The 26,218-nt window shown below is 41.3% G+C and overlaps 1 protein-coding gene across 1 annotated transcript; it reads left to right on the forward strand.

Moving 5' to 3' along the window:
- The first annotated feature begins 37 nt into the window (after positions 1–37).
- On the forward strand, positions 38–23,402 carry ubn2a (ubinuclein 2a). Its single transcript, XM_018665162.2, is given in 18 exon segments — positions 38–3,133; positions 3,948–4,064; positions 4,676–4,777; positions 5,655–5,765; positions 6,756–6,859; positions 8,586–9,138; positions 10,130–10,200; positions 10,586–10,715; positions 12,303–12,409; positions 12,808–12,918; positions 13,525–13,567; positions 13,569–13,669; positions 14,934–14,984; positions 15,123–15,165; positions 15,958–17,481; positions 17,565–17,772; positions 19,081–19,149; positions 20,479–23,402. Coding segments are annotated over 18 exon segments (3,795 nt in total). The 5' UTR covers positions 38–2,830; the 3' UTR covers positions 20,526–23,402.
- Positions 23,403–26,218: the final 2,816 nt, after the last annotated feature.

The following is a 26,218-nucleotide window of genomic DNA, read 5'->3' on the forward strand; positions in this document are numbered from 1 at the left end:
AAAACAGAATAAGACAAAAAACCAAAACGATTATTATGAGCAAAATAAATATTCATGTATGTTTAGAATTATACATACATATGATGGCAAAATTAGTAAGATCTATAAGTCACTGTCCAGATTATTTTTAAAAAACAACAATGTTGTCACACAGTTTAATGTAATTAGGAGCATGAGACAAGACTCATTTCTTAACTACATACTTATCTAAACAGGTTTTAAATATGTAGTGTGTTGACGCTGGGAGGAAAAGTTATAATAGTCAAATAAGTCAGTACTCAAACTAATCAACCCTTAATTTTGTAGTGTTGTTGATGTACATCATTGTCCCACTTTGCATTGTGCAAATGAATTGGAGAGGCTGTTCTCAGCTGCAAAATGTGAATTAAAAGTGAACTGTGGTCCCTCATGAAAGATCTTACAAAACATAAGAAATAGGTTTGAATATGTAAATCTTTGGAAGAACATTTTGCGTTTCTCTCCATGAAGTGTATTTGGCAATGTCAGAGTGGTATTTTGATAAACATGCGCTGGCACACAAATTGTACCATATTTTGTAAAGGTAAAAAGAGCTCTGAGACATTATACAACTGTTTGATTTGTGTGACTCATGACAATTAGACTGGTTCTAATATGTAAAATTGGTGAAATGTTCCTCCAGTTGAAAATTTAGCAACTTGGCAGGACTTGCCACATTACACAGAGGGCGGTAGGTAGGTGGGACATTAAAATGGGCCGCAACAGCAAATTTTTTCCCTAGGGCTTTGTAACAGGTTAATCAAGCCACACAAGAAGAGAGAATACAAGGATGACTGCCAAATTTAAATGTATTCACAGCATTTGTGGTAATTAGGAGCATGTCTGCTACACTAAAGACACGTTTTGATCATTGTTACTTCTCTTGGATATTTGACTCTCACTATGCAGGCTGATGTATGTGCAGACATTGACACCAGCAACGGTTTTCATGTTTTCACCTTCATCTGCTGGAGGAGAAGATTTTCTCCAAGTTCACTTTAAATCTAAGTTTAAGGCTCATACCTGATTTGTCACATCACAATCGGTCTGGAGGCAAATCCTTGGCCCTGTTCTTCAAATGTGGTTTAGCTAACTCAGGCTAACGTGCTGTTATCAGGCTAAATAATCCTGTTAATTCTCATCCGACTAGTTTTGTTCTTTGAGTGCAGCTTGGATTGGTGTGTTAATCTAGGATGAAGTCATCTGGAATAACAGCACACACTAATTTTGAGTTGCGTTGAAAACATGATCATTGTTCATTTGATTGCCTGAATGCTGATGATCCAGCATGCACTGGGACATCAGATTCACGGACACAAGTCTCATGAGTGTTCCTGTTACAGACGTCCTTTGTTTTACCTTGTGCTCCACAGTGTTTCCACACGTTCATCACGTTACCCCTGAATGTGGCCAGACATGCAAATACTATAAGCCTGCTATGAAAATGTAACCCTATTCAGATCTCATGAGGCAGCTTTCATTGCGTGAACAATTTTCAGCAAAGTGAGTTCATTTAGTTTGTCTTTTTTCAGTTGAGTTTATGTGTCTTTGGTCACAGTATCTCAAAATCTGGACTGGTTCGTTCTGTTTCATATTTCATCATATATATGAAATTAAATTGTGATAATTACATCAATTGATCAACATGATTCCTCAATAAACAGCATGTTCTCAGCTAACATCATAATTATATAAATATTGTTTCACTGAGGAAGCGAACCATTCATCTCTGACAATTAGGGATTTACCCTAAAAACCTCCAGCACATTTGAGGGTTTGGGCATGTTGAGTTTTAAACCAGCTTTGAAGAACCAAAAAGACTCATGTCTAATCATCAACATTATAATCTGGGTAATTTGGTAAACCATGGTCTGGTGTGCTATTTACACTCGTGTGATGTGGAAACTAGTGGGAGAGAGCTTTTATCCACTAGTTAAAGTGACAAACGTTTACATATTCAGAGATTCTGGCTTTTTCAACTAGGGGGCAGAGAGGTGTACATGTCATTTGAATTATTTAACCATATAACTGAACTTTTTTTTCTAGAGAGACCACATCCGACACAAATTATTATTCGGAGAATTGTTATTTATGTGGCAGGGACCCTTAAACACTATATCAACAGGTGGTGATCAGTGTAAGTTAATCAGCTGTTGGGGTGAGACAGGCAGTCACCTGGCTTCCGTTTGGGATTTAATGTTTGAGTGTGAAGCTGGTGCCATTGTGGAAAAATGCACTGTTCAGCATTTTCCCCGGGCAGACAGACAGAGAGAGACGCCCGGTGAAAGCTGTCGATTTAAATGAAGCTGTTAATCTGTGTGTGGACGCACGTTGAGCCCGGACACTTTATAAAGGTCATAATATTTCTAATAGTGTTGTTATTATCGCCTGTTGTGACAGAGGCGGGTTTAGGATCGGGGCACGCGGTGATTGGCCGCGATGACCCCCCCTCACCCTCCCTCGTGTCACGATGGTTCCGTTTCGTGCGTATGCGCAGGCGCAGCGACCCCTCTCTTCTGATATTTTATTTACTCCCGAAACCCAAGATGGCTCCTGTGAATGTCTCGGTCCCATAGCAGATTGAGGATGCGAGTAGCTACCGAAAAAACAACTTTTCCCCGACCGTCGCATCCCCTGGAGTTCAATTCGTATGGTGCGGAGGAGGCCCTGACATCCGTCTAGGCACCGAGCAGCCGTCGGAGCTTCGCGAAACCTTCTTCAACCCACCAATTTGGAGTAGTTTCGCGAAGTAGCTCTTCTCCTCGCTGTCGCTGTCTGTCCGGAGCGAGGTTCAGGCAGGCAGCTCATCCAAATGGCCGAACCGAGAAAAGTGCAATTTGTCACCCTCTCGGCCTTCGCAGCTGGAGCAGCCGCGGAGTCTAGGAAACGCCGGCTGGAGGATGAGGCCGACTTCAGCTTCGGTGGAGCCGGGGAGGTCGAGGCAGCGACCGGGGCAGGGGGTGCTGCTAGCAACGGTCGCCTCGGCAAAACCGGCGACAGGGACAAGGCAGGAGCCGAGAACAGGGCGACGGTGCGGCTCAACCTGCCTCTGTCCGAGCCCGACGACCGCTCCTCCGCCGAGTTTAATTACGGCGAACTCATCCAAAACCTCCAGGTAGGGGGGGGGGTCTCCCAGTTTAACTAACATTATCGGGCCGGCAGGGGAGGGGGGGGAGGGCTGGAGCTGGAGTTAATTTTATCGCTCTTGGAAGTGTTTGTGTGGACTTGTCATTGCTAAGTAAAGGGTGGTGGTGGTGGGGGGGGAAGTGCACCTTGTCCTTCCGTGGACTAGCGTGGTTGAAACTGACCGTTAGTGCGACTCAACACAAAAGACAAGCGGCAGTTTTTCATCCAGCCAGTCCACTCCGTGTGCTTCCCAACTTCAGCTGCGCTCTCGCCTTTTAACGAGGGACCTCCTCTTTTATGCACATGTCGAGATCGAGCTTAATCTTGCGCTTTGCTACCTGTGTCCTGTTCACTCTAGACTTGCCCAGCAACAGCCCCAGTCACACACAGCCATTTCAGCACTTGGGAATGCCACATGCAGTTTGGCCCTCTGGCTGCGGGTGATAGATAGATGAGAGAGCATTGCTGATGGAAGTACCAGGATGTAGCAATGGGAGCAAGGCAAATGTCAGAGCTAAGGGATCAAAGAGAAGCTCGCCTCATTTTTGATCCTGTGCAGCTCTGGCTATAATGTTATTTAACATAAGTGGAAAATTTCATCCAAAAAAAAAAAAAAAGTTTGCAAACCACAGAATAATAATATATTTTGTATTTGAATCCATAAGATGGCCATTGCTGCACCATGTTTGGCCAATTTTATGGTTTTTAGATTCAGTTATTTTAAGTTTCATGGTAATATTGTGATAATGTATTTATATGTTTATTTATTTGTTTTTAAATTAAATTCCCAATATTTGTTCCAGGCAAAGAGTAAACCTCCAAGTCTGACTTCAGCCCCCAATCCCAATGACCCCTTCGACGATGATGAGAGAGAGAGGCTCCAGGTTGAGGCCCTGGCAAAAAAGTTTGAAAATAAATATGTGAGTTACTTTTACTTTTATTTGTATTTCATTGCTGCATTTTTGAAATGTTTCTCATCTGATCATGTTAAGATTATAGCCTAGCTGATACTGAATATACCATTATCGATATTTTAGTGTTAAAAACATCTGATGAAGGTATGTTGACCAATAAACACAACCTAAACAAATATGATTGGGGCAGTTTACAGCTCTCTGGGAGACAAATAATGAAATGAAATTTAGTGCTCAAATATCTGCACTAAGCTAATGTTGGCCAGCATATCGGTTAAATTTACTGTTTTTATTATTTTTTTCTTGAGAATTTAAAATATCTGTTAATAATATGATGTGTGATAAACTTTTTTTCATCAGTTATATGGGTATTATGGGCCAATATCAGTCAGGCACTAGTTGTTTCCTCAGTCTAGTGTGAGTTTGTTTTCTTATGAGGAGAAAATTGTCCCTAAAAAAACATCCATTTGGAGAAAGTGATGAGATTTTGTCAATCCTCACTCTGAAAAGGGGACATTTTAAGATTAATGTTAGCAAAAAAATGCGAGGAATTGTCATGTGAATCAGAGAGAAAAGTTTGTATTTGTGTTTGGTTTTTATTATTTTTTATTTTTCAGGGTAACACAGGGAAGAAGAAGAGGAAGGACAGAATGCAAGATTTGATTGACATAGGCTTCGGCTATGACGAGACAGACCCCTTTATCGACAACTCGGAAGCTGTGAGTATCCTTCACTTTATTAATAATGAGGTGATTTTTCAACTTATGTGTCGTTTTTTTTCCACCGATGTCACTTTAGTGTAGTCCATATGTCTCTTTTCTGTCTTTATGATAACATGGCACATTGTTCTCTTTTCTCTCTTATTATCTGCTGATTTATTTGCTGTCCTCATCACATTCCTGAACTGTTGTTCCCTTGTCTCGCTGTGTTGAGGTAGACATTACTCTTCTGTGGTTAAGTATTTATTTCCCAGCTTGATGTTTCAATACAGTACATTCAAAGGCCCTTCTAAAGATAGACACGTGTGCTTTATTACAACCAACCTGAGACTACAGTCTAAAACTGTCCTCTTGACTCATGAATACATACAAGCTCCTTGCGTCCACATGGGGATATGTCATTGTTTTTGTTTGACTGTGTTTGTCGCTCAGTATTCAGAGGGTATCACTCTCTGTCTGACTGTAATAGCTAGAATTATGCTCTTTGTATGGATTCTCTGCCATTATACGACATTTGTTGGTTTGTTTTGATAGCTGTCCTCTCTGCACTCACATATTGGCAGTGCCTGCTTGACCCTTTTTTCTGTTTTGATATCCTCTGTGATGGAAAAATGTTTTCCTCTGTGGCCTGAGGGACTGTGATTTTTATTTATTTTTTAGTGATTTATTTATTTTGGCGCACGAGTCGTCCATTTTCACTGACCATTAGGGGAGCGCAGGCTGCTTTCTGAAATGTTAACAAAAAACATTACCAGTTACTCAACATCTTTTGAAATGTGGGGACGACATCTGCATTTTGTTGTGTAAGAGGATTTATTGTTTCCTAGTTTCCAGTGATCTTATACCAGATACTGTCCTTTGTTGTTATTTTTCTCAGTATGATGAGCTGGTTCCTGCCTCTCTGACCACAAAGCTGGGGGGATTTTACATCAACACTGGCACGCTGCAGTTCAGAGCGGCCTCTGACTCCGAGGGAGAGGAGGACAAGGTGAGGCTACCATGAAGGCAGGATTTACTGTACTGTTGTATTAGACTGCATCAGTTTTAGCTAGGTGTACCTAATACACTCGCACCTATGTGTAAAAAAATAAATTATATATGATATAAAACCTTAGACCTCAAGTTTTCGGTAGCCAATTACTGACTTTGATATGAAAAAGTAACTCATTCTGATTATATGGAATTATATATGCTGTTTTCCAAAATTATTTTTTTAAAGTCCTGTGGGTTTTTAGCCACGTTAGCAGCCTGGTTCTACGGGTGACAATGCTGGTCAGTTGGTCAGGCCACCACATTGGTCTAGCCTGAAATATCTCAACAATTACAGAGTGGACTGACACAGACACAAGACATTCATGGTCCCCTACTGTCTTTGGTGATCCCCCTGCCTTTTCCTGCTTTTGCCAATTAACAATTGTTTGGATGTTAACATGCTAAATGTTAAATGACAATGCCAAAGCGCTTCATACATTAACATTGTCACTGAGAACATGTTAGCATTCTGGCGGTAGCATTTAACTCAAAACTATGCTGTCTGATTATAACCTCATAGTGTTGTTAGGATAGCTTGACTCTTAGTCTTGTTTTTGTAATGCACTACTTCTTGTAAAGAAAAGTTAAGCAAAGTTCAGTTCAACAGAATAATACCTTGGACACTGGAAATTGTTATTTATCTTAGATGTTGTACATTTTGTGGTGTTATTTCAGTACCAAACCACGCTTAGGATCTCAGCAGTCCTGATGTTAAGACATATGAGTGTCCTCCCAACAGGAGCTTGATTTTCATTGGTTTTAGTAAGATGTGATGTAGACGTTATCCTTCACCACATCAAGAAGAATCTCTGAAGGACACACTGATGCACGCTCACACACATACACACACTCACACGAGCACAGAGTGACAGAATCGATCCTTTGCCATTGTGTACTGTCGTCCTCTTCTTATTTTACTTAAGGAGTGCATGTGCTCTTGTTTCAGAAGCCGAATGAAAACAGAGAGCAGGTGATTAAGAAGAGGAAAAAGAAAGAAGTGAACAATCTGGAAGAGAAGAATCCGAAGAAAAACAGAGTACCTAAACAAGGGTGAGAGTAATATTATTGTTTTCTATTTTTGTGGTTGACTTGTTGGTGAAGTTGTACTTCTGCATGTAAGGGATTTTTGGGTTTCTATTAATTAAAAAGTAGAAGGATTCAAGGGCTTGTGAATAGCTGAGCAGGATAAAACTTGTGCCATGTCACTCAGTAGTCATAAGGCTGTCACTTTCAAAGCATCTGTAAAATAGACCTTGAGGAAAAATCTCCCACTTAATCAGATGATTCATTACCATTAAGCTAAGCTACTGACTGACTTTGAAATGTCAAAAACGCACAGACACTGTTATGTAAATGGAGATATTTTTCTCCTGTACTTGAAACGTTGACCTTTTGGACACCCATGGATTTGTGAACCACTGTGAATATGTGATGACGCATTTGTCCACTTTTTACGCCGCTAATAATCCACCACCCTGTGTGACATTATACTCCTCTGCTTTTGTGCGGACCCTCTCATACATCTATCATGAGGCAGGGATGCTGACTGTGACTTGCTCTTTGCTGCTGTGACAAGCCAGAGCCACCTTCTAGAAAACGCTCCATTATCCACGCTCAGATAGGCCGAATACTCCAACGTGCCACCATTCTGAAAACAACTTCTAAAAATAGCAGCAGCTATTGCCATTGTGCTATTATGAAACGGATGATGTTATATATGGGTGCTTGTGTGTGTGTGTGTGTCAGATCTTTCTTAGCAGACTGCAGGTTAATCCCCCAGAATCCCCACAGTTCCACGCTCTTCCCACGCTTTCGAGTCGTCTTTGCCAGTGTGTTTCGATGCCTCACTTTACCTGTGAAAATGTCACTTGCTGTATTTGTAACATGTGTTTCATTTATTCTTCATCTTGCACTTTAACCTCCGCCTGCTGTTCCTTAAATGTAACTGAATTGTTTTAGTTCCTTTAGTAGGAGTTTGAAGGTCAGCTGGTGGATTTTTTAAAATTTTACAATAAGGAGTGGAGTAACTTGGTTTCAAACCTCTGAATAGCTGCCTGCATCTCAGACCTTCCCATTTACAGCTGTTTGCAGCAGCTGGAGAAACGGTTAACTAATTAGACCTTAGAGGATGGGAATAAGAATGTGGACATCATCTTCCTACATAGCTGGCTAGCTACGCTAATGAAAAACTGCGACAGGAAAATGGCAACAGGCATAGATGAGATGGACACAGCTGTTGTAAGTCGACATATCAAAATTAAACGATGTTGCACGACTTCAGGCTTTATTTACTGAAAGGTCACTACCTCGAAGAAGGCAAGATAGCTGAAAACACCAAGTGAATATACCATGGTTGTACTGGAGATGAGCTTTGTGACGCGTTTAATTTTAACTGATTCAGACTGAAGCTCACGTTGACCTACACCTTGCATTCTCAAAGTTAGAAATTGTTTTAAAGTTACTCACAGAAATAACAACTTAGGCACTGTATGATTTTGATAAAACTGAAAAACGTGGCTAAGATATTCAGGAATCAAAACACAAGTGCACACAGAAAATCAGAAATCGTATCAGATACATGTAAACAGGGAGCTTAATAACTCTGGTTGTCATGTTGCATGTAAAGGTCATATCCTGAATATTAATAAAAACCTGGATAAGACTAAAAAACAAGCGCAGAGGGAAGTGAAACAAAATGCCATTGCAATCTCAGGTCGAAACATTTATGTAACAGTTAACAGCTTAAAAAAGGCATTGCTGTGTTTTACCCCATCAGAGTGACAACTCTCAACCTCCATCGACCGGAGAAGAAGAAGAGGAAGAAGCTGATGAAGGACTCGCTGTACCTGGCAGCCATGCTCCGCCGCTTCACACGGGAGAAGGAGGAGATGAGGAAAAGAAACCCCAACATGGCTCACCCCGGCCTGGCAGGAGGTGTGGCTAACAAGACCCACTCTGCCAACTCTACAAACCACCTGTTAGCCTCTAACTCCGCCCACCCACAGGGCACCGCGGCCAGCAACGACCTCTCGCTGGCAGACCTCACCTCGGACCCCGCTGTGATGACACTGCTGGGCTCGGCCAACGAGAAGGAGCTGCAGGATCTCCTAGGCGACCTGGACTTCAACTTGTTGGACACTGACCAGCAGCACGCCATGGCGACAGCCAGAGAGAACGGCATTCTGGGAGTCGGTGTTCCGGCTCATAAAGCAGCAGGAGGAGGGGGCCAAGGGCGAGGCCTGGGGTCTTCCAGCGGACTGTTTTCTCCGCCCCCGCTGCCTGATGGACTGCCTGCTCCTCTTATTAAACGCATCGAGGACCTGCGGGCGGTGAGTCAACTGTAGCCTGTCTGTGGGTGGCTGCAATTACCGGTGAAGCCTCTTTACTGAAGTTAAACACAAATGCCAATCAGCCGAGGAAATGGCACAGAATGTTTATTGTTATTGTTTAGTCCAACAAGAATAGTCTTGGTATTGGCTCTGAGCTGAACCCTGAAGGTTTTTATGTAACTACAACAGGGTTGGCATCGCTACTTTTGAAGAAGTTCTTATTTTCTTGTTGCTTTTATATCTTGGAGCCACAGAGTCAAACTGTAGCAGAGAAATCTTTTCCTAGATGTTGGTAAATGTAAAAAGAGGCAGAGAAAGGCAATTGAACAGGATGATGCAAGTGAAGGATACAGAGGTGAAGAGGAGGGAGGCAGAAAAATAAATAAAGAAATAGTGCTTTTTTGTTGCTTCCAAAGATAACATATGGGGAAAGCTTGAGAGATTCAGCATTATTAAGTATTTTCTTGAAATGATTAAATGCTGAATCACTTCACCTGACGTGTATTTTGGCTTAACTTGTGTTTAAACTGAACCTCCTATGTCACAAGTAAGGACAGAAAAGGATGAAGAGGAGGTGTTTGTACCTTAATATTACGGCGTTTTTAAAAAATCCCATGGCTTCACTCCACAGATGAACCGCACCAGAGTTCCCTCTAAGTGGACTGAGATCTTTATTTTCATTTGGTTTTGTTCCAGTTGTTTAGTCTCAGTTTGACAGTGAATTGTCACACCAGCCCTAAATTAACTGCACTGAATGGACGAACGCACCAGAGTTTATTTTAACTGAGCCCTACAGGTCAGATGTCGGAACACCCTTTGAGATGTATAGTTAAAATTAGATTAAGGCGAGTAAGGTCAGTATCAGGCAGGCAGAGATAAGTATTTGTGTCTGTCAGTGAAGCCCTCTGAGGCTCAACATCACAGATATATGTATATGTATTTGTACTGTATGGAACAGTGCTGTTTGCTGACTCAACCTTTTCTCCCACAGGCTTCGCGGCAGTTTGATCAGGAGGGCAGGAAGAAATTTTTCACCCTGGACATGAATAACATTCTCCTGGAGTGAGTAGGACAGCTTTTAAATCACCGTCAGCCAAATCCCAGCTCACTCTGCTCTTCCCTTCTCAAATCTTTCTCACTCATTTTCAGAAGATTTCCCTCATCACCTCTCCTGCTGTCTTTAAGTGTTTTGTTTTCTCTCTGTCTCTCATTGTCTGTGTTAATGACATGCTTCTCATTCCCATTCTACTCTCTTGTTTCTCCAACTTTTGTTTATGTTCATCCTGCACTCATTCCTCTGCCACTGCCCTTTATTGTTCTGTCTCTCTTTTGCTCTGTCTTTATATCCCACCATCTTTATCTCCCTCACTACTTCCTCCCTTTTATTCGTCTATCCCTTCTGTATTCCTTAATATTGACTTTTTCTCCCTCCTCTTCCTGCTCTCAGTATTGAGCTGCAGGTCCAGGAGCAGCCTCCTGAGGTGCGTTCAGACATCTACTCGCACATGGAGGCATTTGTGCCGTGCAACAAAGAAGCCCTCCTCAAACGCCTGAAGAAGCTCAGCCTCAACATCCAGGTGAGTGAGGCTTATCTTCAGAGGAAGTGAGAAATCCCTTCACATTACATTCATCTAGAATGTGAGTCGGAAAAAATCTTTCCTGCCGCAGTCTTTTTTTGATTGCTCTGTGGTCACTAAAAGCCAGATTCAGGAAGGGCTGAAACCTCTGTTCGTGTACACAAACCTGATCTGTGAACCCTGCCTGTTTTCAGTTGAAAACACTTCGCAAACATCTGGAGCTGCAGTCACAACAATAACTGTACTCAAGGGTTTAGGATCCATCTAAGAACTATTTTATATGATGTGTTGTCTCACCACATCTGAAGGCAAAAGTGTTTATAGCTCTTCCAAATGACTGCACTCAAAGGTGGGGGTGTAACGCCTGCGGTCATAGAGAGGGGTGAGACACAATAATTGTACAAATGGGGATAACTGCACACACATTTGGACAGTCGCTCCTCGAAGGCAGTCATGATGTTACACTTGGTTGTTCACACAAAAAGTAACTGATGTAGTTGTGTGAAGAATGGTAAAGTAGGGTGTGAGAGAGAGAAGTTCAAATCTGTGAACTTTCACACCTCTGCACACCTGGCCAGTCACTGCCTAAAGTGGGTGTGCTGTTGGCTGCTGAGAGGACATAACTTTCATAGTTTTTATGGTGACTTAGCTCTCGGTTTCCATTTTGGAAATTTAGATGAGTTACTAAAAAATGCAATTATTATTTTAGGACTAATTGTTACAACTTGACATAAAATAAGGTAAAACAAATGCAGTTTCCAAATAGATTTATGTATTATTACAGTCACAATTGTGTAGATGATTGAAAGTGAGGGTTTGCAGGGAAAAATGCATGTTCAGAGTAGATTAGAGGGAGATTAGAGGGTTTAAACTATGAATCTTCATGTTTTAGCTGCATCTCTTTCAATCTTATATCTTTGCAGCGATCTGATTTGTAGAGGTCTGTACCTGTCACGTGTTTGACAATTTGGTTTCTCATTTTTCTCTTCTCTTCTAAGCACTTCTCGTTTTTGGATGTTTCTCTTTTTTTATTATATCATGCCAGTGATTTTTATGGTCCCCCGTGGCTCATTTGGCAACAAATTCATTCTCATCTGTGACCACAGAATATCAGCTATTTGGGGATTTTTCTATCAGGGAAGCAGCAAAATGTTGTTCCAAGTGTTTCCTTAAAACTCTCTGTTTTCTGATTTGCACTTATATTTCTGAGCATTTTAAGTGCTTCATTCAGCTCCCACTGTCTAAACCCATATCTGATCCTCCATATTATTTTTGCATTTTCGTAAAGCTTTTAATCCCCAGCCACCTTCAGTCGTTAATGTGCAGGGATCTCAGTGTAGGCAGACAAGTGCAGTAAGGACTGCCACTGAAAACAGGCTTCCTTGTCTTTTGTCATGGACCATTAAAGTAGCATTGTTGACAAAATACATCAACATACCCCCCCGACACTTTCTCTCACTGCCTCTCTTTCTCCCCCTGTTCCTCCGTCCTTCAACTTTTTGGGTTTCCCTTCTCACACTCTTGTTTCTGTGTCTGTTGCCCTCTGTCCTTAATGCACCCACCCTTCTCTCTCTCTCATTTTCTCAGGATGATCGACTACGGACGCCATTGTTGAAGCTGAAGCTGGCTGTGTGCAGTGTGATGCCAGAGCAAATAGCAAGATATAACATGGACTGCATGGCCAAGGTTGCAAAGTAAGTAACTCTTTTTTTGTTCCAGAAAAAAAAAAAAACCTAACGTGAACTTACACTAAAACCTCTGCTTACATTTTTTATTATTCTCTGTCCTTGCTTTCCTTTTTACCACTTTAAAAAATCTATCTAAGAAATTACAGTTTGAGTCATGTGTACTTAGAGAATATATAACTTTTTAAGACAACATCACATTTGTCTTGTTAATTTGAATTCCAGCTGACATGTTTTTATTTTTTGACAGCCAGGTGATCCTTTTTAACTGGACATTCAGATACTCACAGGAACATAGTAATTATTGTTAAGGTTACACCAGTAAAGTTCATTCAAGCTGTTGGGTTGTGAATGTATGAATGTATAATATATTTATATATGACTGACTGTGTTTGTGTGTCGTGCAGGCAGCAGTCAGAGGAGGGCGACAAGAATGGCTCAGAGGAGGAGGATGAGGAGAAACCTGGGAAAAGGGTGATGGGCCCGCGGAAGAAGTTTGTCTGGGATGACAAGCTCAGGTAATGATTCAGGATTGTCCTGCTGGAATAGCTGCAGTGTGTTTGTGATACTTTAGGTTTGACGTTGTATCCTCAAGTGTTTGCCTCAAATCCAGTTCCTGTTGTCTGTTGCTCTCTTCTGTTGGTGGAGAATCTAGTAAACAGAGCTTGAACAGGCCTTAGAGATTCCTCAGCTGGGTAAAAACAAGGCCTAAAAGGTTTTGAAAATGAATTAGGGCAAAAATATAACATGAAATGGGTCCCCCGAGTATGACTTATTATTTATCTACTGTTCAAGTTTTCACTGAATTTCACCAAACAATATATTTAATATTACCAAAGAAAGCCCTGAATTCATGCTGTCTGAAAGCGGAAATTCTGGATAAAGAATTAGTGTCCCAATGAAATGACACAAACCTTTAGACTCGCTTGCTGCTGCTTTTCAATCATCATTCATTCTCTCCACAGCTTCCACATTTTTAGAAAAGGTTTTTTTACGGAGTCATTATTACCTCCAACTCCCTGAAAAATAAGCCTCCTCTGTCATTATGTGCTCTGCACCTGCAGCCTAATGTAGATTTTAATATTGAATGATTTGATTTGAATTGGACATTTGTGTTTGTGCAGGAACCTGCTGTGCAGCTTGGTGCGAGTGAAGCTGAGCTGCTATCGAGATGGAGAACCAGTGCTCTCAGTCTGTGGAGGACTACCTCAAGGCCTTCTTAGAGAACGAGGTCAAACCACTATGGCCCAAGGGCTGGATGCAGGCCAGGTCTGTGTGTGTGTGTCTTGGGCTTACATAGCTGTTGACAAAATGTCCTTATGGTGATAACTGAAAATTCAGGGTTAGATAAGTGGAGTCAACTTTCTCACTAGTTTCTACTAGTTTCTTGTCAGTGAGTGGGTTTAATAATTTTCAGAGCATGTTAAGCCTCCTGTGCAGCAGTGGTAATCATCAGTCATCAAGAGTTATGTGTATATATTCAAAGTCATGTTTCAAATCTACAGTGGGAAATAGGTTCTAACAAAATGCAGGGTTACAGCATGTTAATGAAATGCCACTAAATATTAGTGCAAATGGCTACTTAGCAGAAGTAATTGCGTGATGACATGTTTAAGAATAAAGTCTTAAACATTTTACGAGTTTTAATTTAGAGGCTGGCGTTGTTTAACTCCTTTTTCTTTACATTTAATTTCTTTATTCATAAGGACAATGTACATTAATCATTGTGTTCTTGTAATTTGCCAGTGTCAGCCAGCTGCACAATTTTCAAGTAGACTCCTTTAGGAAGATGTTATAAAACCAATAAGACAGTAAGATGCTGAAATGACAACAAAGGCAACAAAAGCAGTGTGCACTCAGGAAAGTGTACAGTTGTTGTTGTGACTGAACAATGATCATATCCGCTCTTCAGTGCATTCAGCAACAGAAAATAATGAGCAGTTCTGTTCTCGACCACATTTCACATTAACCATGCAGAACAATGAGACATATCAGTAGTTAAAGTAAAATCTTGATCTCAATAAGATGTTGACAGAAATTATTTAAAAGCTGGTAAACATTAAGCTGTGCAAGATGAAGTCATAAAACATCATTGTTTACTGGTCGATCGAACACTCCCAACTTCTCTGTTGGCTGGAGACATGCAGCTGGTTGTTGTCTTCATGTGTAACTTGTGAAACTTATAATGTACAAACTGAGATTCCCTACTTTCTACTTGGAAAAATAAGATAACACAAAGTTTGAAGGTGGATGTAGTTGCTCTTGTGGCGACAGCTATCAAACATTTTTTATACTTGTTATATTTATAATTTTTAGTGTGTTAACTAGTATCTCTGCTGCAGGTAGACACAGTCAGTTTTTGCCTTTTTCTCTGTCACCCATGTTTTTCCTCACGTGAGTTCAAATCACTAGTGATGCATTAGCTGCAATTTAATAGTCAAGCCTGTGCAAGTACTTGAGAAATTCAACCTGACATTAATCACATATTTGTGCTGCTCTGATGTTAACACTGCTGTGTGTTTCTTCTTCTTAGGATTCTGTTAAAGGAGAGTCAGGCCGTTCACAGTCACCTCACTGGAAACCTGTAAGTATTTACATTTTCTCAAACAGCTCATGTTTCCATAAAAACACTTAACAACTCTGGGATTTCTCTGAGACTGAACTTGAACATAAAATGTAAATAGAAAAAGCTGAAATATTTGCTGGTATTTTTCCCGCACAGAGTCAAGAGGAGAATGATGCCTGGGCCCAAGGCCAAAGCCAAGGTGAGTGACAGCTCAGACTATGTACTGTACCTAAAAAATATCCCACTGTTTTTTTTATTTCCAGTATAGTTCATTTAAATTTAAACCCACAATGTTTATTTAATGTGAACCCATTTCCTAAACAGCATTCTATCATGAAACTGTACAACTGACTGCATCACTTTAGTTTAATGTGTCTTGGCTGCTGGGATCATAATCGCTCAATCGTGGAGACAGAAATTCTATTTAGCATTCATTTAATATTATTCGACTGACACACGACTGAAATGTATCACAGTACTTGATCACTCAAGAGTCCTATTTTATTATTTCCATGCTAGAGGGCTGTTTTTTCTTTGTAATTGTCATGTAAATGCCAGTATTCAAATTAGAGTCTCAAATAAAAGCTGTGGTGAGCAGGAACAAATAAAGTGCTGGTAAAAAAAAAAAAAAACACAGAGAGGTGAAATTACCTGTGGCCTACTACAGCAGTTCACTTGGTAAATTTAGTATTGTGCACATTTCTAGTAATTTCATCGGTAGAACAGCAGAGTTATGTCATACTGACAACTCTGCTCTGAGTTTCTCTTAACAGATATTTTCATGCTCCAATTAATCCCATTTGTTTCTTTATTTGTCGCACTCATGATCGATCATATGCTACCAGCAACAAAATTTAACACTTCATTATGAATATTTTAATACATTAAAAGCCCACCTATGAAATGAAGTGTGGAGTTTCATTCATGGTAACTTAACATGGTTCTGTGAAAGAGGCAAATTGACACTCAACAAATGTCTCCTGTTCTTTAGGAGGGTCTGTGGATCCACAAACCACCTCTCACCGTGACCTCCTCATCATCTCTGCCCACCTCCACATCCGCTCTGACCTCCAACCGCCAGCCCCCCTCCTCCTCGCCCTCAGAGCCCATCTGTCTGTCGGACTCTCTGGATGAGGATCTGACTGCTCCCTCTCTGGACTCCATCTCCCACGCTCTGGCCCTCCTCAGCAATGCGTCTAAGGGCCTCGGGGCCTCAGACAGCCCCCTGTCGCCCCCACCCCTGCAAATCCCCACCTCCTCTCCTCCTCCCGTCACCCCTCACTACCCCTCAGCGTCTCAGCTCTCTGCCTCGGTCACATCCACGACGCAGCATCATTCCCTGTCTAAGGTGGACACTGCTCCGCTGGCTACTGCGTCTGCTGGGAACTTGCCAACAACAATAACAACGCTACCAACCTCCTCTTCTACCTCCTCGTCTCCGGCTGTCTCCTCCATGGCTCGTGTGCAGGCGGCAGGCCGGTCGCTGGCCTCTAGAACTGCAGATGGTCCATACGGCCCGATCAAAGGATCTGGCATCGTGGGCCAAACCCAGAATCAGAGACATGTTACTATGGCATCGCCCAATCACAGGCCAAGCCTGGTGATGGGCGGGAGTAGCAAGATGCATCCGCACCCCTCCCCGTCGCCTCCGAAGCAACGGCCTCCTCCCACGGCTTCCCCTCTGCTGCCCCCCCACCAGAAGGGCTTTGTCAGCCCAGCGGGGATACTGGGAACTATGGGAGCCCCTCAAGGACTGGCTAAGAGCAGTGCCAAAGCCAGCGGCATTAGCAGCAACGGCAGCGCCGTGAGCAGCAGCATCACACCTTCTTCCTCCCCTTCCTCCCAGTCCCGCTCTAACTCTACCTCCCACCCTGGTCTGCAGTCCTTCTGCCCTCCCTCCCCAGTGGCGTCCTCGCCGTCCCCCACCTCCCATACCTCACACTCTCCTCAAGCTAAATCCCACACACACCACCACCACCAGCCCAACTTCATCACGCCCATGCAGGCCACCCTCACCAAGTCATCCCACAGCAGCAACTCCTCTCCCATCATCAAACTCACCCCTCGGCCTCCTGCACCCACTCCGCCTCCCTCCTCCTCCCCCTCCCCCTCATCATCACCTTCACACCCGCTCTCCCATCAGATGATCCCCAGCCAACAGCAGCAGCACCAGTACTCCCCCAAAACCCCCAAAATCTTCAGACCCCCATACAGCGTATCAGGCGGGGGGCAGGTGAAGCAGACGCAGGGCAGCTGCAGCTTCGCTGGAGGCCAGAAACCTCAGTCAACCACAAGCAACAGTAGCATCAACAACTCCAACAACAACAACAAGGGAGTGGTATCTGTCTGTAGTCACCCAGACAAAACTCCCCCATCATCTTCGCCTTCAGTCTCAGCCAATCACGGGCAGAGGCAGAGGGTGGTGGGTGGGGCCAACCAGGGCTCAAAGGCAGGAAATGGTTGGGCGGCTTCAGGAACTTTGGCCACGTCCTCCACAACGTCACACCTCTCACAGGTTAGTTTTCATGCTAATAAGAAGAGTCACAATTTTGAATGAATTTGAAAAATAAACAATGTGACGGCATGCTGTTTCTGCAGGTATCAACAGCAGGCACTCCTCTCCTGGGCAGCCCATCTGCTCTGCCCCTGGGCTTCGGGATGTTGGGAGGCCTGGTGCCCGTCTCACTACCCTTCCAGTTCCCTCCCTTGCTCAATTTCAGCCCTCCTGGAGCCCCAGGGGCTGCTGGCATGGGCTCAGCCCCCAGCTCCAACTCAGGATACCCCCTAGCACAGAGCGACCTAATTGGTGAGTGGGCACACAAATTATTACAGTTTGTCATAGATTAAAGACAAAAAGAGAGTTACATGTAGTGTCTTTTTGGAGGTCCAGAAGAAAAAAATCAGTGGGAAGCACTGGAGATGGGGTGTGTTGTATAACGTATGCAGTAACTAATATTTTTTTTTCTTGGTTATAAAATCATTTTAAAAGACAAAAGATTCAAGTTACTCAAACAGGAATTAAATAGTGCATCTGCTGGGGACTATTTTCAGCAGTGGATTAATACACATTTGGTCCTATAGTGAGTATTTACTGTAACAGGACAGTGTATATGATACAGACCCAAAATAAACATCATCATTCATGATCATGTTCATGGTAGTGACAGAACATGTCAGCCAGTGCAATGATGTGACCTCCCGATAAGTTTTTAATAGTTTTTATACAACAGTGGCGCTTTGTGTCCCAGAGGAAGAAGCTGTATCAGGCTTTGGATACACTGATGATACTTGTTAAAAGCATCAATTCAGTACAAAAAATGTAGAGCGTCCTCAGCTGTATCTTGTTTTTTTTCACCTTTACAGTTAAAAAAATAAAAAATAAAGAACATTTTCCCCCAGATATTCAGGTCAATATTTTGAAGATTTTATGAATCAAGGGCTGAACCAGTTTTTATAGCAATACTGTAATTTGGAAGAACGCAAATTAATATTAATCTTAAAAAGTTATACAAATATTACTGAAAATTAAGAAGTAGCCAGTTGAATTTAATCTGCTGTAGCTGAGTTGTTGTTGAGCTTCTTGTTCTTGGTACAAACTTATTTTGTTCAATACAATGTAAAGAGCCAATACAGGTGTAAAAATTGCAGCCATATTTGTCAGAAGACAAGCCGTTTCCTCAAATCATTCGGCTCTGTGTGAAGATTTTCTCCTGGAAGGTGGTATACATGAAGCAGGATGGTTTTAAATAAGGACAGTTAACAGTTAACTGAGAAAGGAGACTGTGTGTGCGTTCATACTGAAGTAAACCAGCAGTTACTCCACTGTGCCTGCTGCGCTCCACATCTCTCACTGTGACCCTCTCGCCCTCTTTTTTTATAAACCACCATCTCCCTCTTTTGTTCTTTCCATCTTTTGTGTCCGTCTCTATCATCTCAACCTTTTGTACTTGGACGCCTCGCTGCCACTCCACTTTGATCCCCTCTTCTCTTTTGTTGCTGCTGTTCCATCTTAACATGCCCCCCTCCCCTTTGCGTCATATTCCCCCCTTGTTGTTGTTGTTGTTGTTGCCTTCTTCTCTCTCATCTGTCCATCCTTCCCTCCATCTCTCCTCAGATCTGTATAAGAGTCTCCAGTCAGGGTCGCAGGCTGCCCTACCTCCTCACTTGCAGCTTGCTTTCTCAGGTAATCTGCATTCCTCCTCCTCCTCCTCAGCCTCCATCTGTCTGTGTCAAGTCGACCTGTCGTCCTCTGCTCTGCTGCTGTGTTGTTTGCTCTGTACCTTTCTGCTTGCTTCAGTATATTTGGTATTTGGCATGCCTCTGGTTTGTCCTCTGTAGCTGTAGCACAGTAGACGCATGTTGTAAAGCTACTCAAGTTAGTCAGAGATTTATCGTTTTTTGGGTTTTTTTCAGTAGTTTGCAGAAAACACAGTGAAGATTCAGTTTTATCCTGAGCTGTGCAGATGGTTCTTTGATTTTGAGAGCAGCAGTCTGATTAACACATGAAACAGCTATGTGTGATTTGGCTGTCTGAATTGTGAAAAATAGAAAAACATTAGCTTCTGCTCATGCTAGCTGATGTCTCGCGGACATGTGGTTTGAAATTCTGTCAACCACAAATCAAAAAGTCTTTGTTTGATTCTCTTTATTGAACAGTTTCAGTCTTTGTAGAACCTGTTGCAGCTGCTTTTCACCTTCCCTGTGTTTGACTTCATCTGTAGCTGAATTCAGGTGTATTTATAGTTGTAAACAGAGACTCAGAGCTCACAGTTCAGTCTCACCTGGATCGTTCACGGCGCTCCGGTCAAAGAACCATCTGAACCAGGAAACAGGAACTTGAACACAGCTCATCCTGTGTGAAGTAGCTGCCCGTTGCTGCCTGGTTATCATCAGAAGCAGCCTGTAAAACTTCTTCTGCAGCCTGTTGCACCAGCTCAACATGTGATGAGCCTCAAGTTGAATATTATAATGAAGTTAGTTTGACATGTTACCAACAACTTCAAAATTATATCATATATGAAGCATGCAACAAGAGAAAACTGATTTTTTTTTTTTTTTTGTGAACACAATAACTCAACAACAATACACACTAGAAACTTAATACCTACACCATAGATACTTTGTATGGAGATGATGATCTGACTAGATCTGGGAGACTGGTGTGCTTGGCAGCATATGTTTGCATATTAATGACGTTAAAAAAAAAGTGAATAGTGAACATTCTTGATGAATAGTACTTTGGAAGTGCTTTTATCACCTCTTTTTTTTTTCAAATTTTAAAAAAGATAAAAATTGAAAGAAAAGATTATTGTATTTGGCCATTAATTTTCTGTTAATAATTTAAGCAGGAATCAATCCAATCAATATTTTAGTCGGTGCAGTGTAGAGATTCAGGCGCAGGTTCAGTTGGTGCTCCAAGCTGCTGGATCTCTGTCAGGAGCGAGGATTTCTTATCGAGCTGACGTCAGATTTTTGTTTTAAAAAAAAAAAAATCTGCTTCCTCTTTACTCAGATGCGAACCAAAGCCAGGGTGGAGACATGAAGAGGAAACCCCACTGACCAATAACAGTGCAGGAGACGGACACCTGGTGGGGTGACATCACAGCCTCCTAGACACATCTACCAATAGGAGTCTTCACTTTGATTGACTGACATGATGATGTGGTATGGGGGGGACGGGGCTCCACTGCCTCTTTAAAAAAAAAAAAAAAAACGGACCTAAAGGAGAATCATTTTATCCTCTCTACAAGTGGCAATGATGAATTAATTTAACTGTATTTTCTAATGAACCGGGTATGAGAACAAGACGGAGTGAATGATGAGAACACTTACTTTTGTTCGGCTTATTTTTATTTTTTGTCAACATGTTTACATATGACCGACCTTGATCACTGTGGAATGAGTGTGAGCGAGGTGGTGGTGGTGGTGGTGGTACAGATGAGAGTAGTAGTACGCTACGTAATATAATTTGTATTTAAGCTTATGTGGAGTAACAGGACTCTTGTTCTTGCAGTACAAAAAGAAAAAACAAAAACAGACTGAGTAATGAATTTTTATTTTTCTGTCTTTTGTCTCAGATGTGGGAATCGTCGTGTCCGTAGAAATTTTATTGTTGGTCACCTCTGCTCCCACAAATGACTGTTAAGTAGTAGCTTAAATTAATATTGATAAATTATTTGTAATTTACACAGGGACAGCAACATGTTATGGTGTGTGTGTGTGTGTGTGTGTGAGAGAAAGCGAGAGAGAGAGAGAGAGAGAGAGAGTGGTGAGGTTGATTTAAATGTGTGTTTGTACATAAAAAAAACACAATATACTGTTAATTTCTTTCCAGATAATTCTGTATGAATGGGTAAGGACGTGTATCCCCTTTTCACAATAATGAGCGAGTGTAAGTTTGATGCCCCTCTCTTGCTCAGTGTGTTTTTGGTGCTGTTTAATCACACTGGACCTTTTCTGGAAAAAAGACTTGAATTGAAAAAGTTTTGGGCTCCTCTTCTGGAGAGAGGAGCCACTTGTGAGAGAGGGGGGAAACGTCAAGATTGTAGCCTACTTGAATTTTTTTTTTTTTTTTTTTGTGAGTTCAGATTTTTTATTTACCTTCTCTGCTTATTGACTCGAACCAACTTAATATAACACAACGCCTTAGTTTGTATTGAAAAAGTATGAAAAAGATCTATGCAGGACTGTAAAACGCTCAATGCAAAAGTGCAAGTTGTCGCTTGGCTTTCAACCTCTACTCAACTTGTCAGTGCATTTTTCTGGAGTTGTGAATGTTTGTAGATGTTATTATGTCACTTGAGACTCCTCCATTTCCGGTGTGTGTTCAGACAGAACGTGACGGTGAATTTGAGAAGCAGGGCGTTGGCCTGATTACACTCAAGGTACAAATTGGCGTGAAAATGTTTCAACTTGAGCAAAAACGTTTTGCTGCATTCACACAATGTTAGCAGAATGGGAAGGAAAGGGAAAAAAAAATGCTTTTGCCAGCTTGGGAATGTTCAGGCATTATTCCAACTAAGTTGTCAACAACTTGCAGGCTAAGACCGCTGTGTTTTTACACAAGTGGTTGCGTGAGAGTTAAAAAATACTACGCATTGACAATATAATGGCATATCTGTTAAATGGGTTTTATTTTACTAAATGGTCTTTGGCTGATGTTAGGAGACCACTTATGATTTTTAGACACCTCCATATTACTAAGTTCCAAGTTGGATATAGTGGAGCTTTCAGAAAAGTAAGGATTTCTCAGTTGTGATTACAACTTTTAGGTTGACATGAATGCTGTTTATAAGTCAGAAACTTGTAATTTTGATAATTATCTAAGGATACGTCATGAATGTGGCATTCGCACCTCTGCTAGCCTTGTAGTCACACCAAATAAATAAGCTTCTTTTGTTGTGTTACGTCATTGTCATAGTTGTTACCGAGTGAAACTAGATACGGTGTGTGGCTACTGTAAATTTAGCTGAATCGATTGTTCTAGTGTTAATGTTGAATTGTACTTGTAGACATTCTGCCAGCAGTTTGTTGACATGTCTATGATGTTAGTCATGTTCACCAAGTGGGAGATATTGTCGATGTCAGAAATTCATGATATTTCCAAGAGCGAAAAACCATTCAGCCTTCCAAGTTGGAGATGTTAACAAATTTCTGATGCTGGTGATTTAGCTAATTTTATATATTAGCTACACACAACACTTTTTGTTTATATCTGTTTATATTTGGTAACTGCTACAAATACAAAACATAAAAAGTAGCAAATTTAAGTTAAAGGCTAAAGACCTTGGAATAATGCATGAACATTTTTTTTCTCCTTGTGAATGCAGCATTGTCCCCGGGCTTTATGAGTATACATAAACCTACAGAAAGGAGAAGAATAAGTTTGGAGGCTGATGTGAACACAAACAAGACAGAAATGGTTGATGTGTCCGTTGCTGGTTTATACGTTGGCTGCAAAAAACTCCAATGGTCAAAAAAAAAAAAAAGTAAAAATTCCCCTCGCTGTTCGTTTGAACACCATGATAGAGATAACCTTCCCTCTGCTGAATACCTCTGTTAACAAAACTGTTCTTCCTGAGTCTCTCGCTGTCCCCCCCCCCCCCGACTAGTTCCCTGCCCTCTTCCATGTGTGTCTGACTGACTGGCAACACCAAGAACGACGCCAAAGATTGCTCCCGTAGTCCTCTTCCGTAGATGGGGGTGTTGTTGGTCAGTGTATGTGATTGATCTTCCCCACATCTGTAAACCCATGAGTGTCATTGTGAAGTCATGTGACCGGAGCAGTGGGTGACATCTTATAAATTGTGCTTTCTTTTGGGGGTGGGGTGGGGGGATAAAAATGACATTTCGTGGTTAACTGGTTACTATTATTTGGTCTTTTGTAGATTATTTTTGTGTGTCAAATATGAAATTAAACAAAACAGGTGGTTTTCATGATGACTCTCCTCGACTTGGTTCTTCTTCCATCTTTGCTCACCAGCCACTGAGGCTAGTGGTTTTCCAAAGTTACTAGCCATTCAGCAGTTTCCTTAGTTTGTAGTTGGGAAATTACGTTTTATTTCATTAATACTGACTACAGTATGTTGCAATTTTTAATGTAAATGATGAAATAAAGGCCCAAATCAGGACTACATAAAAGGTACGTGACTAAAGTACTGGTAATGAATATTCAGCTCTGATAAGGTAAAGATCCTTTAGCATGAAAACATGAAGATGTGATTCCCAAAGTTGAGATTTTTTTCAATAACTAACTTCCTGAACTGTTTTGGGTCAGCAAGTTGCAAAGTTTCATTGTGTACAAATATAAATTGGATTCAATTTCATGAGAGAGGCTATATTCAATTAAAGGTACGGCAGAGCATGGCAGAGTTTTGGCTTTTGTATCTTCCTGTGTCAATTTGGAATTATAAATGGCTACATAATGGCTACACAAGTGTAGCATCCACTCTAAACACCAAATGCATGGTGCTACAACTACAGAGGTCAAAGGATAGAAAAATATTAAAAACACTTGTTTAACTAATTAGCTCAAGCCGGTAGGTGTCCGCTTGGTAAACCAAAGACTACAAATTTGAATCTCATCTGCGGAAGTAACTTCAAGTGCAACACCAAATACAGTAAAAATGGATACAGAAAGATACAAGAAGTCATTCTGCTAATTAGCTCAAGTTGTTAGATGTTGGCTTGGTAAACCAAAGGTTATCTATCTGCGACAGTAAATTTTGAAGTGCAACACTCAAAGTTGAAAATGCCTCTGAGAGAGAGCTATGTTAATTGCAAAGGGGATTAGTGGCGCACCAAGATAAGTTGAGACCGTAAGGCACAATTCAAATAATGAGTGAGAGTGCAGAGTCTGGTTCGAGTCAGGACCTGGAGCAGGAAAAAAGGGCTTCACTGCGATTGCAGTGGTGAAATGTAGTATTTTTTACAGTTATGTCAGAATCATCCAACTTTAATCTAAACAATGACTACTGGCTACACTTAGCCTCCTTGATGTCTGATCTCTGCACCATCTGTGTGTCATTGTTGATGTTTGCAGGCATAGTCCATGCACGTCTCTGGCGGGGCCGGATCTAGCAGGGGCAAGAGGGCCAGCCAGCCCCCCAAACAAATGTCTTGCCCCCTGAATTCAAAATTTTAGAAGGTAAGAAAACATATACATCACCCACAGAATGAATGTGTTAAATGTCAACCCAATTAATCACAGTAGTTTCAAAGTCTGACTAAAAAGCCTTCAGTAAATATCCAATCACTGTTACTCATGGATATATTATTAAAGGCATTAGAGGCACCGTATCCAGTTCTTATAATACATCCGGACCTTATCAGTATCCTACCCTCTTAATTACCAAAGAAGCATGGATACTAAAACAAGCTGTTTTCTCAAACGCGAGTGGGGCTAGATACTGAACACGCCTGCAGAGCGAACGTAAGGCTAAGGAGCAAACTAGCTAGCGCAAGCTTTAGCATTTGCGTTAGCAGCGAACGTTAGCATTAGCCTTCTCTTTTGACTTAATCTTCTGACCTTAACTCAATTTTCAGTCGTTTGTGTTTGTATTCTCGTGACTAAGGTGTCCCTGACATGAGTTGTGGACCCCCAGTATGGATGGGTGAAAACACAACGAGCTCTTGATAGTCTTTTTAAATACCTGTTGCAGTTGTTTACAATCACTTTGCCAACATTTGCCAACATCATCTCTTTGTAACTTTTTGTTCCATACTGGTCATTTTAACTCAGTTTATAGTCTATCATGTTTAACTCAGTCTATCATGTTGTTGCCATCGTTTTGTGTCTACTTGTGGTCATTTTGTATTGTATCGCGTCTGTACCTGGCTGCTTTACACCTGAATGTTAGCGTTACCATTAGTGGTGAGCGTTAGCATTAGCCTTAGCCTTATCTTTTTATGTCTTCTGGGCTTTTTTCCCTTTTTGTCGTTTTTATTTGCGTGGTTTAAAGTGTGTTTGGGTTTCTGTGAGTTGTGGGCACCATCCGGAGCCAAGGTAACTGTTTAGTAGTCTGCTGTCTAATTATCATGTCGTTGTGATCATTTTACATCTTTACTTGCCTATTTTACATCTATTTATGGTCAGCTTCTTTGTTTCTATGCAATCGCTCTTACTGCGTCTCTGTAGTTCTGTGTCCTGTACTGATCATTTTACATTTCGTTGAGGTCATTTTTTGTTTTATTGTGGCGGTTCAGCATTTCACAGTGATTGTTTTGCGTCTCAGTTTTTTTGTCACGTTCTTAAGGACGTGATGCTTTTTCCTGTCATATGTGATAGTAACAGTAACAGCCCATTTTCTGAAACATTCCTCTAATGTTTGGAGAATGGTCTGGTTCAGCTGTAATGATGTCTAGTAGGGGTGTGACAATACACACGAGTCAAGATTTTAACACTTTTTAAAGAAACTTCAATGATGTAACTGAAAAGATTCTTTTATTTGAAAGTCACAAAATGTGAAACAATGCATTTGCGTTGTGAAATGTCTCATGTGAGTTGTTCATAAGTATGTTAATTTTAGCTGTTGGTCAGAGGGTGATTTAATAACAAGCAGTTCTACACTTATTTACTTTAAAATTTTCACTTAAGCTGCTGTTAAGGCCTTTGGTCTTTGGTTTGGAATTTGGTTGTTATTCATTAAACGAAAACAAGACATTTTAAATATGTGTTAATAAGAAGAAGGTTGAAATGTGAAATAATGATTCTGTCAGACTTTTTACTGAAGTATAATACAAAACATAAGTTA

This window comes from Lates calcarifer, linkage group LG5, assembly GCF_001640805.2.
Source record: "Lates calcarifer isolate ASB-BC8 linkage group LG5, TLL_Latcal_v3, whole genome shotgun sequence".
In the NCBI taxonomy this organism is placed as follows: Eukaryota; Metazoa; Chordata; class Actinopteri; family Centropomidae; genus Lates; species Lates calcarifer.